Genomic DNA, 17,872 nt, shown 5'->3' on the forward strand with positions numbered 1-17,872 from the left:
TTTTTAACAAGTTTGTTGAATGTCTTTATTATGAAAAGGTACACTGGATTTTGTCAAATGTTTTTTCTGTGTCGGTTGAGATGATCACGTGATTTTTGTCTTTCATTAATATGGTACATGATACTGATTGATCTTCATATGTTGGACCGACCTTATATTCCCGGGATAAATCTCACTTGGTTATGATGTGCTGCTCTTTTTATGTCTTGCTGAATTCATATTGCTGGTATTTTCTTGAAGGTTTTTGCATCTATATTGATAAGGAATATTGGTCTGCAGTTTTCATTTTTTGTGAGTATTTGGTTTTGGTATCAGTATAATACTGGTTTCAAAGGAGAAATTAGGAAGTGTTCTCTCATCATTTATATGGAAAGTTTGAGAAGACATGTTGTTAATTCTTCATTAACCATTTGGTAGGATCACCAATATAATGATATGGTCTTGAGCTTTCCCCTGTGGGAGTTTTTGTTTTTGTTTTTAATATATCTTTCCTTATTATAGGTTTATTTAGATTCTTCGTAAGTCAGTATTGGTATTTGGGTCTTTCTAGGAATTTGTCCATTTCAGCTAAGTTATCTAATTTGGTGGCCTACATTTTTCACAGTAGTCCCTCATAATCCTTTTTATTTCTGCAAAGTTGGTAGTAATGTGTCCTCTTTCATTGTTGACTGTAGACACTAGTGTCCTACCTCACTGTCATTCTAGCTATGAGCTTGTCATTTTGTTGATCTTTTCAAATGTTGTGGTTTAGCTATGAGGTATCCCCCAAAAGCTCATGTGTAAGACAATGCAAGAATGTTCAGAGGCAAAATGATTACTTTACGAGAGATATACCTAATCATTGGTTTAATCTACTAATATGGATTAACTGGGTAACAGCTGTAGGCAGGTAGGGTACAGCTGGAGGAGAAAGGTCATTGGGGGTGTGCCTTTGGGGTAAAGCTCTCTGTGTTACCTGGTGCCATGTTCTGAGCTGCTTTTCTCCTCTATATCATTCTACCATGATGTTCTGTCTCACCTCCGGCCCAAAGCAATGAACTAACACCTTTGAAATGGTGAGTGCCAAATACACTTTTTCTCCTTTAAAATTCATGTTAGGTCTTTTGGTCACAGTGATGAAAAAGCAGACTAAAATATCAAAGAACCGACTTTTGGTGTCACTGATTTTCTCTTCTCTATTTCACTTATATCTGCTATAATCTTTTATTATTTTCATTCTCCTGCTTGCCTTGGGTTCAGTCTTTTATTCTTCTTCTAGTTTCTGAAGTAGAAGATAAGGCTGCTAATTTTGAGATTTTTTAAAAAATATATATATTTTTAGATGTAGTTGGACACAATACCTTTATTTCACTTATTTATTTTTATGTGGTGCTGAGGATTGAACCCAGGGTCTCGCATGTGCGAGGCGAGTGCTTTACTGCTGAGCCACAACTCCAGTTCCATTTTTGAGATCTTTTTTCCCTTTTTTTGGTTCTGGGGATTGAACCCTGGGGTGCTTTACCACTGATCTACATTCCCCAATCCTTTTTATTTTTTATTTTGAGACAGGGTCTCACTAAGTTGCTGAGAGTCTTGCTTCATTGCCCAAGATGGCCTCAAACTTGTGATCATCTTGCCTCAGTCTCCTGAGTCACTGGGATAACAGGCATTCACCACTATATCTGGCTCTTCTCAATTACAGGCTGTTACCAACCACTACAGTTTGTGCTACTTCAGAATTACTTTAATGTTCTACAAATCTTGCAGGGCTAAGAAGCTAACACTTTTGAGTAGCTACTTCTTATCAGGTATAAAACATTACTTAAACAAATTCACATTTTATGGTAAAATGAATAAAGAAACAGAAGTATAAATCAGGGATTTGTTGATTGTTCTGTTGAGCACCTACAGATGCCAAGTAGGAATTTATTTTTAGCTATAATATACCTGAAACATATCTGTACTCAGAATAATAACCTATTTCTCTGATTGTCATATTTTAGACAACTTGAATGTTCTGAAACACATCTGTGAACTCAAAAATGATTCACAAGATAGTTTCAGGCCCTTCTGCTTGGCATTTACCTGTTTTCTTTCCTAACCTAGGAAATTCCTCTTTGTCTTCTAAGACTGAGTTTAAATGTCAACTCTCCTAATCTACCTCAGTCCTAGGTTCTATGGTATTCATCCCATACTGAACCATCCTTCTACCTTTCTATATCCATCTCCTCGCCAAGGCCGTGGATTACCTAGGGGCAGACTCAAGGGTGGGGTGCCACTTGCATCTTTGTAGTTCTCAGTAGCCCCCACCAGCCGACTCCAGACAGCTTGGGAATTGGTGACTCAGACATTACTGATGTATTCCCACCTGCTCCAACACCAGCATGGCCAGCCCTCTGCTCCCAGCCATGCTGGGAGCCCAGGCCTGGAGAGAGCTTAAGGTGAATCTGTAGCCTCTACGTCCCTCATTTGGAGCCTTTAAGTGTGGCTAGGGTCACTCTTAGGAGTGTAAAGATGAAACATACATGGTTGGTTTGCTGGGGTAGCAGGTAGACGGGCACTGACAAGAATGAGGAGTGACCATAGAAAAGAGAGGCAATCACAAGAGAGGACACAAGAAAAGCACCAAGCAGAGTAGCACAGAGCAGAAGGCTCTTTAGCCTGGGGCACAGAGCTCTCTGCACTTCAGAGGCCCCAAACATCACTGGGTGTCAAGGCCAGATGCACAAGCAAAATGGTTGGTAAAATTCAGTGAAAGAACAAAGTAGGCCCCACACAATTTTATAGCCCTAGAGGGCATTAATACATCAAAATTTAGTTCAGTATCATGTTCAAAACAGAACCTGAATCACTGAGAAAAGGTTAAATGATATTCACCACATCTGTCAATAGGTTGCCAAGAACAAACACATTTTAGAAACACATTTCTTTCAAAAAATGCAAATTTTCGCATAGATGTCAGAGCTTAAAGTAAGAAATTATCTAGACAATAGGGGCCACCTTAATCCCAAAGATAATGTGTCAGGTACACAGAGACACATTACTTACAATGAGCCACAGCAGTTTCCAAGGCAAGGCAAGCAGGAATTGGGGAGCACCTGGTCACATAAAGGTCTTAAGGTAAGAAGTTCTGTGGGGAGAACAACTCTGGGGCGCCAGGTGGTATCTTGAGGACATCACTCATATACTGAGCAAGCCAGCTCTAAGTCAGAGAAACTCCACCACCAAAGCTAAACTGGATCACCCAGATTTCTAACTGGAGCCTGTGTTCTTCTGTTGCCTTGGTTACCCTTCCAGTTCCTGATCTGTGGTCCAAGTTTCATGTTCATGATTCTTATTCCTCTGTTTAGTTTTTGGGGTCTTCTATTTGGCCACATGGTGGATAATTCTGGCTCCGTCCCACAGTTCTACCCCTTGACTCTCAGGCTGGCTCTAACTTTCACTTCTGGCCATTCTGGCTCCTGTGCACCCTGGTCTTGTTTTACTGCTTCTTCACTCTTTGCCATGACAGAAGGTCAAGACAAATGCACAATATAATAGTGTATGTTAAGCTGAGCTCTGCTATAGCTATTTTGTACATGATTCCAAATAAACTCACTTTATTTGAATTGGCCTCCCTTAGAGGTAGCATTTTTTGACATGACTTTTCTCTAACTGGAAACAGTACCAGTTTCTGATACCCATACCCAAGGAGCAATTGGCTCAATTCCTGGCTGGAATTCATTCATAAATATAAGCACTAAAAGTCGGATCTCTTGATAGCTACTTGTCCCATGGGACCTACATGGGCAGATTTAACCTTAGAAAGTCACTCTATAAGAGGTTCTCAAACATTGAAATGCAGAGTTACCTATGAAATTACCAGCCTCTGGGCATCGTCTCCAGATTACTCAGTAATCAGGGCCCAGGATTCTGCGTCTTTAAGAATCTAAGCCAGTTAGTTCTTGGACCACTCTATGAGGAACACTGCATCACAGCAAGGAAAAACCTGACACATACACAGGACAAGCACAGCTAAGTACAGCTCCCCACCAGCCTCTTCTCTGATGCCATCAGGCACCTTGCTACCACAGGTTACTTAGGCTTAATCTTCCCCAATACTCTTAACTGCAAAATATCAGCTCAGTTCAAAGATCAACTTGCATTTAGTCAAGACAAAGTCGATTTTCTAGGTTTCCATAAAGAAGATATTCTAAAATGGTTTTGGAATAAATGAGGATATGATTTTATGTATTTTTTCTCTTGAATGAAGAAGAAATGCTATAAAGAAAAACATACCATTGAAGTGACAGACTACTGCTTCACAGAACATCACCCTATAATAATTTCAAGTCTCATGATTTTGCCCAAATTAAACAAGTAAAATATTTCAAATTTACAGCAACCACTGCTACTATAAATATGGAATGAAAATATCTATCTGATCCAGAAAACCTTCAAATTAACTCTCCAGCAATACACGTATTACTGCTGAGGAGTATCTGTACCTGAATCTTCTGCGGCTCAGGAGCCCGGCAAAGCAAGAACAGCAGGGCCTGGGAAGTGCAGCAGGCTGTGCATTGAGATGGGTGGGCCAAGTTTCCCTGGGCATTTCCCCAAGCACAACTGGAGGGAGACCTCAGGAAAATCAGTTTAATTAGGAGGATTCTGATGGGGATAGGAGGCTTTTGGAATCTAAGATGACAGGAGATATTGATGAGCTATTAGATCCAGGAGGCCTGTCTGATATCTGAGATAATGGCGTCTCCATTTGTTTCAGGACGATGCCTTCATTTTTGCACCAACATGGTTTATGGCTTGCAGGGGATATATGGACTGACTGATGCAACCATTAAGGATGTTAGAGCCCCATTCTTACTATTATTGTGATATGTGTGTGTTTTTGTCTTTTTCCTAGGAGGATCTTTATTTTTTCTCCCAAATCTCATAACTGGTTATGCAGATGTTTAATTGAGAGGAATAACTATGAATTACGGTTTGTTTTTTTCCTTTTAAACTTTCCTCTCTGAATCATTTATTGCTTTCCCTCTCTATTTACAAGTGTTCCAAATATTAGAAAATTAAAGTTTAAAAAATAAACAATTGCTGGTAGGCAAGCCCAAGCCCAAAAAAGCAGTTTTGTAAAAATGTGAAGTTTCTTTCCTGAGAGCGTTGTGTATGTACTCTGACACTGCTTCTGTACAAGAAGGAATTTAAAGTCAGAATAAGAAGTTGAAAAAGTTGAGAAAGAAATGCAGGTAGATGAGTTCCATGAAGGCATGGAAGGGATCGTGGAACTCTGAGGGAAAAGGATGATTGAGGTGAGATCACTTAAACTGTGAGACAGCTAGTTTCTAGAACATGCATGAAGTTAGCAGTGTGTGCTCGAGGAAGGGCCTAATTAGGAAACTAATGCTGAGCTGTTGACCTAAAGCTTTTGAACCTCTTTTCACCCTGATATACTCTGAGTAGATAAAGGAAGGCACATTTTACCCAGCTTGTTGGCCATCCAACTCTGACCCTAGTCTATGGAGTGACTTTAGATGTCTACTGTGGAAAAAATGAAACGACTTTAATTTCCAGCTCCATCCCCATCTGGCCAGGGAGAGGATCAATTAATATCATCGTGTTTTGTCTTTAGGGCCTCTGACACCCCTGAGGACCAGCCTGTGGGACAGTCTGTCTTTGCAGGGATTCTTGGCCAGAATCAGGAGAACAGGACTCAGGACGAGGCCAGTTCACGTAACATAGCTCAGAGAATACAACACAACTTGCTCCGAGGATGTTGGGCATTGTGCTTCATTAGGAAACAAAATATAAGCTTTCCACACCATTAGGAATGACTTTAGGAGTGAAAGCACATAAGACGATGCCTCACCTCATCAACAATGCACTGCAGAAGCTGGAGAGGCTGCAATGGAAAAGAAGAGAGGGAAAAGTATTAGCCTCCGTGCAATATCTTTACAGTGGAGTGGAAAGAAAAAATCATTAATGCAATAAAATATAGCAAGATTAATCAACAACAGCAAACTCTTATAAAAACATTGATGCTCAGGATGTTCTATTATTTCTAATGGTACCTAATCTAATACAGGCAGTTAAAGGTTTGCATTTTCTTCAAAATGCAATTTGCTAAGTTTAAAACAAGGCATTCAAGCATGCAAAGGAAGCAGCCATCAGGAAAAAGAAAAGTGAATTTTTTTCTGAACTCATAAAGCTTACCATTAAAGATCCCTGGTTTTTCTGAATCTGAAAAAAGGCAATATGTAATTAGCATGTCATAATCAAAATGACTCACTTGGACACATTATGATCACTGAGAGAAAATTATTGCATTGCTGGTGGCAATTTGTGGGCATGTGTTAACACAATTTACATAATGAAAATACACAAATGTTAATAGCTCGCTTCTCATTTATAGGCGAAAGTCAGCAGAATGTTAATTTCACACAACACTTTTTAGTACCCTCCAGGTTGTATTAGAATAGGGAGAAAAACCATAATCCATTTCAAAAGGCTGTTTACGATTCAGATATAAATAATGTTTTATATTGCTAGATTGTGAACACTGGGCTTAATGTTGCAATCATTGCTAATGTTATGAAGCTCACTCTTTTTAAATTAAAAACCGATTTATTTAAAATTGAAATTAAATCATAGTCAGAAATTAGAATTTTGGATTCCTGCCAGTGTCTGCTCACAATCCCCTATTTTGTGAAGAAAACTTTAATTATGTGGTTGAAGTATTTGCTTCTAACTTGGGAGTAGGGTAGAAACTCCACCTTTTCCAACGTTCCTTCAGCCTGTTTCCAGGGCAGCAAGGCTCTCTGGGACAATCAAATTCATGCAACTCTGACACTTTCTCAGGAGTAAAAGCTGAGTCCAATCAGAGAGCTGTTCCTAATCGACATTCTGAGGGCAGGCTGTTCACACTGAACACCAGGTCTCTTAGAAAGTTACCAGAATGTGACAAGATTAACATAGCATCAACTCAGTGATTAAAATATTAAATAATTCAGTGCCCCTGCATGCCTACAGTTATTTCAAAGTCGGTGAAAATGGAGTCCCAGGGACAAAATTCCCTAAGAAGGAAATTTTTAGGAAGCAAATACTACTATTGATGGATCGACTATTTTCTGGGATACATGAGTGCCAACCAGTGGGTAAAGTGTAGGGAAAATAGTAATAGTCCCTAATATGTTTTTAATAATACTTTAAAAAGTTCTTTTCATACAGACTCTCATTTGATTGGCATGACCACCCTGAGGTACGCAGGGATGGCCATCTCTAATCTATGACAGGAAAACAGGGCCTCCCAGAGGATGGGGTAGCCTGGTCTCAGACCCAGGCTGGGTGGTGCTGGGGCTTCTCCAGTGCTTTCTCTCCAGTATCTACATTACACCTGCTCACAATTACCACATTATTAAAATACCAGTGGATTTACACATTTGTATACTTGGCATGGTAGAGTTGGTAAACGCTCAGTCTTGCTGTGTACATTGTAAGCTTTTTGAGGGCAGCAGCTGTGTTTACACATTTCTTTTGCATTCACCTGGCTTCAGCAGACCCTTCCACCTAGTATTTGAGAGTTTTAAAAGGTGCTTTCTCAACTGCCCACTCATGGCCTCCTTCCGGAAGCCTCTGTCTCAGGCCGACTGGTTCTATGCTGATGGTTCCGGCTTAGTGCTGTCCTCAATTACTGCTCCTCCTGGTTCCTTCAGTCAAGGAGACTTCCAGACAGGGCTCTGCAGGTAAAGATTTACACTAGAAGGGCAGGCAGAGCTGTTTTCCACCACTCCAGGGCAGTTAAAGAATTTAGTAATAAGCCACACCACCTTTTAAAAAACCTTGAAAAGCCCAGGTAACTTCTCCCTTGATACAAGACACCCATGATGTTTGCTTTTGTTTATTTTTTCCCAAGCATACATAGGTACTCCCTCCACCTCCAGAGTCTTAGTAAGATAAATCTGCTTCAACGGTACAGTTATTTGTAGTGAACAAAGAATTAGAAATCTGTTTAAAATTTTTTAAAAAAATTTTTAGTTGTAGATGAACACAAAACCTTTATTTTATTTATTTATGTGGTGCTGAGGATCGAACCCAGTGCCCCACACATGCGAGGCAATAGCTCTACCACTGAGCCACAACTCCAGCCCTAGAAATCTATTTTTGGTATCAAAATTTTCACAAATTTCCAAGAGTCAGGGGAACATTCCAACATTCTCTGAGGAAAGCATGCAGCAAAAATTTGTAGACATGTTTGGACATGAGTTCAGGCATGGATTGTGAGACATTGTCCCTGGTAACATAAGCTGTGTGAACCAAAAGAATTGAGAGGAGAGAATTGGGATCTTCCGGAAGGCCTTCTCCTTATCCTGTTCTGCCTGTTAAAAGAGTAACTTAAAGAGAACTTGTAATTGTACTATTTTAACACTTGTTCTTTGCTACAAGGAAACAGCAATACCAAAGTCTTTTTTATGATCCTATAACTATCCTGCTTTGCCCAGGTTTTTAAAGAGAGATGTTGTTACCAGGTTTTATTATGTAGTTCTGATAGCAACATATTATATGAAATCATCTTCATAAATTTTGTATTAAGGTAGCAGTGCCAGTACCTGAAATTGATTCCAAATGCTTAAGATACTCAATTACTTTTTAACACTATTATACAATGCAGTGACTTATATCTTCGATATCACAGAATTTGATGATGTAACATCATTGTAATTGATTCATTTTCTCAATTAAATAAAGCTACTGTGCTTTTCTTTATAGGAATGCCACACAGACCATAGATGTATTGTCTCCTTTTCCAGCCTCAGATATATTGCCTTAAAGGCTGTATTCTGTTCCTCTGTTAATTCCACCAGAAAATTTAACGCCACAGTCATATTTTTCAAATTCTGAACTGCCATGCACTAGACTGTATTTATATTAGGCATATTTTTCACTGCTAAACTCTTTGTTGTTTACCTTTTTCAAGATCACATTATTGTACGGGCACAGCAACCATAAAACAGATTCAAACAAAGTCAACCTCCAGTCATTGCCTCTGCTTTTGCACACAGTTCATGAAAAAGTGAAGCCCCTAGTTTTATAGCACATTAAAAGTGGTACTAAGGGTACTCAATATAAAATGTTAGCTTTGTGAACGCCTATCTTTAGTCTAGGTCTGCCTTCCAAATGCCTGGCTGCAGAGCAGAGTTCAGAGGAACACAATAATATTGTTAGAGCTGACGTATTGCCTGCCCCTCGCAACATATGAAATGCTGTTTATAACTAACGTGTCGAAGTCCACATTCCTGCTTCTGCATTTTACTTGTGTTGAGCGGTTTCTATGCCTAACTAGTAATTGGGGACAATAACAGAACAATAATTGTTCCAGACATGTACTTTGCTAAAGAGTCTTTAGAACTAGTAGTGTTTTGATTCACTAATTAGATGAACCTTTCCCCTCTTCTGGGCCCAGCTTTCTTTTGTCAGCTGTTAGATCCAAAGTTTAAGGCCAACCTAACAGGGTACAATTATGCCTCGTTCTCATGTAAGACAGACCTGTAAGTGTTTTTAAAAGGGAAGAATGACTTTATTTAAAAAAGGAGTCTCAAGTACCAGTTAGGTCTTTCTATTATTATATTGACGTTTATTGTGTATTTCTTTGCAAAGACCACATAGTTGGTAATTAGAAAAACTCCTATAATAAGACATATGACTTGGGAAAATGATGCTGGAAAAGAAATTGACAATAAAAAGTTTGTGTGCGGGGCCTCAACTATTTAGTCAATGGTACTGGTGTTAAAAAGCTATTACTGTGGCTTCCCTTCTGCTTTTTTCCCTGTAGAGATTCTTTTTACATACAGTGGGAAAACAGACCTTGCTACCAGCCCTTTACATTATGTTCGGAGGCACAATCAGAAAACTGAAATGCATCCACCTATGTAACTTAGAGAAGACACCAGCGATAGCTTTCATTTTCTCGTTTTACTCTCTGAAATTATGGCTTGCCCTGAAGCTCTTGTCTGAGAGATTTATGTGTGACCTAGGTCAGATCTTCCAATATCAGTTGACAAATTTTCTCTTTACATATTTACTGCTTTTCAAGCTTGTGTTATTTTCTTTTAAATAGAAAAAGGAAATATAAAATAACATTGTATGGTTGGAATTTTTAAAGAATATCAGTGTCATTTTTTTGTGCTGCTGGTATCAGATTCTTGCTTTCAACACTGAACTATTCACCCCCTCCTTTTTTGAAAACTTCAAATTTTGGGCACTGTAGTTATTTTGCAAAGACTCTCTTTTTTTTAAAGACAGTATTTTTTTTTTTTTTGGTGCATAATGCTATAACCCTGGATAAATAAACAGGGATTATGTCAAACTGGGAATTTCATATTCTAGATGAAGAATTATAACCTTAAAGAACTTTTAAAATGGAAAGAACCTCAAAGGTGCTTTAGTCCAACTTGCTCAATGTGCCATTAAGGAAACTGAGGCTCAGAGCAAACAGTGTCCAGGGTCACAGATGGAGCCTGGCCTGACAGTTGGCTCAGAGGCTGCCTGCCGGGGAAATGCACAACTTGGGAATCAAAGACCCTGGAATCAGATCCCAGGGGCCTCAGCCAGCTTCTCCCTCAATGGGGCTCAGTGCTGTTGTCTACACAGCGAGGAAATGGGCTACAGGAGCCCAGGTTCCTTGAAGGCTCCCATCCAGAGCTCTGTTTTCTATCCAGAGCTCTGTTTCCCAGCCAAGGAGAACAGTACCAGCACTAGCACTGGGCTAGGTGCTCACACACAGAGATGCAAGAAATGAAGGGTCTGCACATTGGGAAACCTTTAATGAGAGAGAGAAGAAAAAAAATCACTTCCACAGCTTTATATCCATTCCCTTGTGCCACTAACTTTTAATTTTTTTTAAAGGAGTATACATGGGAATGTTGATAAGGGGATATTTTCACTGAATGTCATATGAGACAAAACAATGGAAAATAGACATGACTTCTAAGGATGTAACACGAACAAGCATAATTTACTTGTGCCATCCTATCTCCCCTGTCTATCAGCTTCTGTCCTTGTTCCTGTTCTTATCATGCCTATGAGTCTATCAGTGAACCTGATGTAGGGTTCAAGACAAAAAGAAGTTCTAAGAGGACTCTGCAGGCAGCTACTGAATAGGGTCTGAGAAAGTCACTGTGACTCCCACATTCCAAGATCTGCTCACTGGCACCTTCTCTCTGGCCCATGTCTCAGACTCCAGTTGAGGTGCTGTATTTGGGAGTGACCAATTTAGACAAGAGAGACACCATAATCCCTGAATTTAGCACACAGCTTGGTGGAATAGAAAGGCTGTAAGATGCCGAGAGGAGGGCACGGCTCAGACAGACCAGACAGAAAATCATCATGGCCATAAATTAGATCACTTGGCTCTCGCTGCTTCCTGAGTATCAAGGACAATGCATTTTCACACAAAATACAACAGCTGGAACACCAAGGTATGGAGCAGCATCATTCATTTGCTGGGTCTGCCAGTCAGTGAGCAGAAAAAAGAAGACCTGCTTACCAGCCCCTGCTCCTTCACCCTTTGTGTATTTAAAACTGACATAGCTCATGTCCCACCCCACATGCATACAGGAGCCATGGTAAATCCTCCTCTGGGCAAACAGACATTTTAATTTTGTGAGAAAAGCAGGGGCTTGAAACTGCAATCCAAAATAATTGATGTGAATTATAAAATTAATCTTTCCCTTAGTGATACAGGGATTGACCAAGGAGTTCATTAAGTACCTCTCTTTTGAAGAAGATTTTAGACATGTGCTGTGTTGAACTTCCTTTCAATATTCCAGACAAGACTGGCCTTACTTCGGAATCTGGTTTGAGAATATCAGTTGTCTGTGTGGAGGTGGGGAAGGGGTGGCTTTTTCTGATGGAGGCCTGTTGACTACTCCATTCTTCGTGATCAAATAAATCTGTTACAGTGAACTTTTAGTGTCAAATGTCTGAAAGGGTTTCTGGAGTTTCCATTTGTTTGCATCTGTTAGCTTAAGTCTTCCCCACACCATGGAATCCAGGTGATGGAGGAGGTCGCCCAGTCCAGTTCTTCACCAGTGTAGAAATTCACTTTATCAGATTCCAGACAGAGACTTCCAGTTTTGGGATTCCAATGATTCCCTCTTGAGCAGCTTGTATTTCTAGAAAGTTCTTTCCTATTTTCAGTCCAAACATGTCTTCCTATAAGATGTACCTATGATTTTGGAGATGTGGCGAATGAATCTAATGTCAGTTCTTCATATATTTGAAGACCGCCATCAGTCTTCGAAATGTTTTCTTTCCTGAGTAAGCACCCCCACTGCCTTCCTTATGATTAGCTGCTAGTCTGGGTGTGCTCTGTCCTTCTTCAACATTCTCTGATCCTGAGTAGCCCACATACTCCATGAGAGGATGACTCCCCCACATGTATGGCATATGGTTCAGCCTATATTGGTCAGTACCAACCTGGGAACAGGGAATTAAAATTGTCCCATCAAATTGAAGTTCAGGGCTTTGGTTGCCTGTGGAGGAAAGGACCACTCTTCCCCTCTCCAGCAGTAAGTGGTTTATCCAAGAATCCCGGCAGCTATTCCTGGTCTGTGAAGGGAGAAGCCTATTAAGAAGTGAGCTAAAAGTCACTTGCTGGATCAGGTTCTACCTAAACTCAGCATGACGAGGCTTTTGATTCATGTGATCCAGTAAATTCCCCTGTAGTTAAGGCTACTTTGTGCTGGAGTTTCTGAAGGGGGTCTGATGGACCCAGGCATCATTTCACATTCTCTACCACAATGATCACCTTCCTCTGAATGTGTGCACCAGAATCCCCCTTATCCACAGGGGATAAGTTCCAAGACCCCTGGTGTATGTCTGTAACTGCAGAATGCCCTGAACCCTATCTATACCTATGATGCTTTCTCCTATACCTATGTAACTATGACAAACTTTCATCCTTTCACTTACAGGAAGCACTTCATGGCTTCCCTTTGGCACATCAGAATGGCTAGCATCACCAGTCTTGTGCTTTGGGGGTACTGTTAAGTACCCCTGATCATGTACTTTCCACTGGCTGGCTTAGGCCACCTTGTTCTGGACACTACACACTGTATAGCAGAAATTCACAGAGGTTAAAAGTGCACTCCCATTTTTGATAGCCCTATCACAGAGTTGGCTTAACTGAGTGAAAACAGGAAAAGCACTGAAAAAGAAACATTGCTCTTATGTACTTTTCCATTTCTCACATGTATCATTGACACAGTATTTAAGAGTCAAAATGAGTAGATAGTAAATCAATTTCGGGACATAGACAAGTTTGAAGATGATGCTATCTGTTGCCTCTCTCCTCAACAGAAACTACATCAGCGTTTTGTTTGGCTGAGGTTTGTCCCACAGTGAAGTACAATCATCGACTCTTGGGGTCTGAAACAATCTTATAGGTTTTTCTTTCTTTTTTTTTTTTTTTTTTGGTTTGTGTGTATTTTGTGGTACTGGGTATAATCTAGGGGCACTTTACCACTGAGCTATTCTCCCACACTCCCAGCCCTTTTTATTTTGGGGCAGAATCTCATTAAGCAGCTGAGGCTGGCCTCGAACTTGCCATTCTCTTGCAGCAGCCTCCTTAGTCACTGGGATTATAGATGTGCATCACCAAGCCAGGGCTTTAAAGGTTTTTTTTTTTTTAAATACAACTGAGCTCCACCCTTATCTGATCCTTGACTTCTTCCCTGCATCATACCCCTGCTGACTGAACTGCTGTTGGAATTCATCGGGTGAGAGGGAGCTTGCATTTCTCCAATGGCTTTTCCAACTCTTGCCCCAATTCTACCCTCCTGACAGTACAAACCCACATCTTCTCTAAAGACAACTATGACTTCTCAGAAGTGTTTATCCTTTACTCTGTAATGCTGTCAAGGTGGAGTGTGAGTATGGGATATGGAAGAAAAGAAAGGGAACAAAACGATTAATTGAAAGCTTCAGAATGAGTTGACGGTCAGTTTCTTCTGATTGCAAAATTTGCTTTGCCAATGTGTGAAAAAGTAAAAGTAAAATTGAGCTAAATAATTTAGTTCTCCGATTTCATATTTGTTTATCAAGTACTTAGTCTATTCCAGGCAATGTACTAGATTCTGGAACCCAAGAGATGGATAAGATACAACTTCTGCTCCACAAAAATGAATGACTCATGTAAGATCCCAGAAACTCCATAGCAGGGCTAAGACTTAAGCATACAGCTTGCAGTCTTCTCTAAAGGTCATGCTGTAGTTGGACAAAATACAGCTCTCTGGAGTTCTGCTTTCTTCCCTCAGGACACCGTGGACTTCTTTTTTTTTTTTTTCCCATTATTAAATTATTTGCTCTGTAAATTTCTAAGACATTTCCCCTAACCCTCAACCCCCAGGTAGTGCTCTTGTCATTGCAAGGAAGATTATGTCATGGGCCTAGGCTCCATGTATTACTGCATTTGTAAAAAACCACCATACATTTGACAACATTGTTTAGTCTGCTGAGATCCTGATAAGCAGCAACTGCAGCCAGTACACGGTACATGTGGCACAAGGAAGGGCAGACTCTTTGAAATGGTTACATATAACCTTGTTATATGTTAACTAACATGTACCTTACTGGCTTGATTGCAAATGAAATGCAAAATAGATCTAAAGAAAATAAGTCATGGATGTAGAATGAACAGGACTAAGTTTGACTTTTGTTCCAGAGTTTTAGCTCATTCTTTTCGTATTGTGACATGTGTAAATTGGGTTTCAATAAACCCAGGAGCACTCAGGAGGAGATGGTGATGTGAAAGCTGGTTCAGCATTTTTCATTTCTGTTTACAAAATAACTCTTGGTTCAGACAATATGTTACATGGATGCATTTGAAAAATGGCCAGGTAAAGCAGCCACTCTTGGGTTTGCAGCATGGATGCGTGTGGGTGGAGTCTCAACTACTCAACGCACAGACTTCTCACCACTCCGCAAACCACTGACCTTAGGATGGCTTCATCACTTTCTGGTGAGAACACTGAGGTCTGAAAAGAAACAGGGTCAAACAACTAAGAGGAAAAGCCAGGATAAGAACTCAGGTTAGTGCTCTGTGTGTAACTGGGGTAGAAACCATACAGAGAGTGACTTAAATTGAGTGTGCCATTTGCTAACTCCCATCCCCTCTGGTTACTGAGGAGGCAGAGATCTGTCCAAAGGGCAGGGGTGGAAGGGAGGCCTCTGGCCAGGAAATTTGTTTTGTTTACAGTGTTTCACCAAACTAGAACTAGACTCAGAGTCGTGTTCTGACACGTGTTCTCTAGAACCAGTTTCTGAACAGAAAAGAAAAACAGACAAGTTTCAGTACCTACTTTGGTCCTTCCTCCTCTAAACCCAAGGCCCAAGATTCTTCCCCTTATAAGGCTGTTCCATTTCCCAGTTTTTCTTCCCTTCTCCCCATGGTGGTCACCATCTGCAGACCTTGATGGTAGAGCACAAGAGTCTACACTTAGCTCTAGTTGGTTGTCTCAGTTTCCCACAATTCTTTGGAGGTGATACCTTAGCTCTGTATATACGCTGCCCCCTTTTCAGACTCCTAGGTGTCCCTGGGGCTCTTTTCTACCTAGTGTGTTTTGGTAATCTCTAGTTCTAAATCACATCAGCTCTGTGTTCCTTTTAGGCAACTCATTGCTTTTTCAATGAACTTAGCTTGTCTGTTTTATTGGCACTAAAGAGGGTTGGGTTCTTAGCATCATTAACATTTTAGTTGAGAAAGAATTCCCAAACCCCCAGGCATTAATCCAGAACTGTTAAACATCTAAAAAGTAATCTGTGCTCAAACAAAGCACGGCCAGGTCTGTCCCCTTTTAACTTGGATGCCAATGAGCCCAGAACCCAAATCTACCCAAGTGTTCTATGCTGAATGGTGGTAAGCAAAACTCTGGAGTACAATAAAAGCTGGATGTCTTTGTTGATGCTGCCACTACTGCTGTTGAGGACCACTTTTTCCCCAGGGATCCATATCCAGCCAGCAATTACCTGGCAGGCCTAGAGCATCCTGGGAGAGTAATTTCCATCTCTGTAGACATACCAGTTGGAGGCAGTACTTGAATGGATGGGTGTGTAAAATAAGATGGCCATTCGGGCTCAAAACCTCTGGGTACCTCATCTCACTCTTCCTCACTAGCCTCTAGAGTAAAAAATGAGACTGAACTGAGACTGAACTGAGAGCAGGAGACAGCCTGCCCTGCTGCTCAACACCTGGTAATCATGGGAATCATTTAGTGGTTTTAGAGTAGATCATTTTAACATCTTTTTGTATCCAGGAATTCAAGGATTCCATGAAGTAACAGACTGCCGCACCAAAATCAAAGCGAAGAGTGGAAGTCTTCCCAATCACAGAGTCAAGAAGGAGAGAAGATGGCAAAATTGCATCTATAAGCCAGACAGGATGTCAAGTTTACTACTACAAATTTCAATCTTATTCATAAGCTAAACTGATTATTTAAAAATTATAAAAGAATCGTAGTCCCTAGTTACTGGACTAAAAATGACTATATTCTGCATGCAATTTTATATATTATGATTGTGAATGACAAATTATGACTCAAAAAAGAAGGACTGTAAAAGGAAGGTTCTTGTGGGATCAGAAAAGTAATTCATTTTAGTCCTACCTGTGTGAGACATGGTCATATATTTTCAGAGTTACATAGGTAAATCCCAAAAGTACTTTCTGGAAATATAAATAATACTATTATTACCTTGCTCTTGTTTACCACCTTATATTTTTCAAAGAGTTCCCTTAGGCCCTGGCTCATTTGGTCATGACAGTTCCTCCCCAGGTCTAGCAAATGGTCTAGCAAATTGTCAAGTCAAATTCATAGAGGGTGGTAAGGAAGCTTTCAGAGGCACGTGCCAGCTGCCCTCAGGGGCAGGGATCTTGAGATGTGATGACTTCCAACCTCAATGGCTTCCAGGGATCTCAAAGGGATTCAGGGAATCCTCCAACCAACATTCTTTATCTGGTCTCCGCTATCTGTGCCCATGTCCATCCCGATACCCTTCCTGCCTCCTCTCCCACTCTCATTCCCCTTTCTTACTACGGTGCTGCTTTAAAAGTTACCTAGGGGAATTGCTAAACTGTCGGTAGACAGAAGAGTAATGACAGTCATACCCTATTTAGGTAGAGTACTGGATGGATGTTCAACACAACATCCTATTTTAGATCTTTACCTCTCCCCAGCTGCACCTCCTTTTGATCTTAATGTCTCTCTTCTCTAACAATCTTCTGGCCTGAGCACCTGAGCTCAAGCATCTTCTACCTGTGAAACTTTCTTGGCTTCCTCAAGTGAGCTGACTGCTCCCATCTCAGCTGAGGCCAGTGTCCACTCCTGCAGGCTGACTTTTACATCACCTGCCACCTGTTTGTTTTTTCTTCTGACTGGGCTGTACTCTTTGAGAGCAGGGACTATCTCTGTTTCATTCTGTGCTCCCAGGGCTTAGCATACTGCCAGGCACAAAGTAGGTGCTCAGTGACAAATAAATGTCAAATTGAGATGTATGTCAGACAATAGCTTAGATGGTGCTATAAAGCCAAACCAACCTTGGATTGGTACTTTACAAAAGATAGCCCTAGGGCTGGGGTTGTGGCTCAGTGGTAGAGCGCTTGCCTAGCACATATGAGGCACTGGGTTCAATCCTCAGCACCACATAAAAATAAATAAAGGTATAGTGTCCATCTACAATAATTAAAAAAAAAAGACAGGCATGGCTGACCTGAAGTACCCAGACCTCAACTAAGGTAGTAACACATAATTTACCATTAATGGAAAATTGCTAATTTCTAAGCAACCTATACTTTGGTGATAATTTCTCTTCCATTTCTGCTCTATTTTAAAGACAACCTAGGAACTCATTTCCT

General features: G+C 40.5%; 1 protein-coding gene across 16 annotated transcripts in view; it reads right to left on the reverse strand.

Annotated features, from left to right (window-relative positions):
* Map2k5 (mitogen-activated protein kinase kinase 5) overlaps positions 1–17,872 on the reverse strand; it is a 243,479-nt gene that overhangs the window by 56,360 nt on the left and 169,247 nt on the right. For 10 of the 16 annotated variants that reach the window (XM_015480492.2, XM_048793798.1, XM_048793801.1 and 7 more), the window contains 2 exons: positions 6,181–6,207; positions 5,837–5,869 (listed from right to left, as the gene is read on the reverse strand). The exons of 3 other annotated variants lie outside the window; for them this stretch is intronic. In XM_015480492.2, the coding sequence (XP_015335978.1) occupies positions 5,837–5,869; positions 6,181–6,207 (60 nt within the window). Of the gene's footprint in view, positions 1–5,836; positions 5,870–6,180; positions 6,208–14,958; positions 15,000–17,872 lie in introns of all 16 variants that reach the window. 3 more of the 16 variants (XM_015480494.2, XM_048793793.1, XR_007343974.1) reach the window with 2 other exon arrangements.

This window comes from Marmota marmota, unplaced genomic scaffold (assembly GCF_001458135.2).
Source record: "Marmota marmota marmota unplaced genomic scaffold, marMar, whole genome shotgun sequence".
Taxonomy (NCBI): domain Eukaryota; kingdom Metazoa; phylum Chordata; class Mammalia; order Rodentia; family Sciuridae; genus Marmota; species Marmota marmota.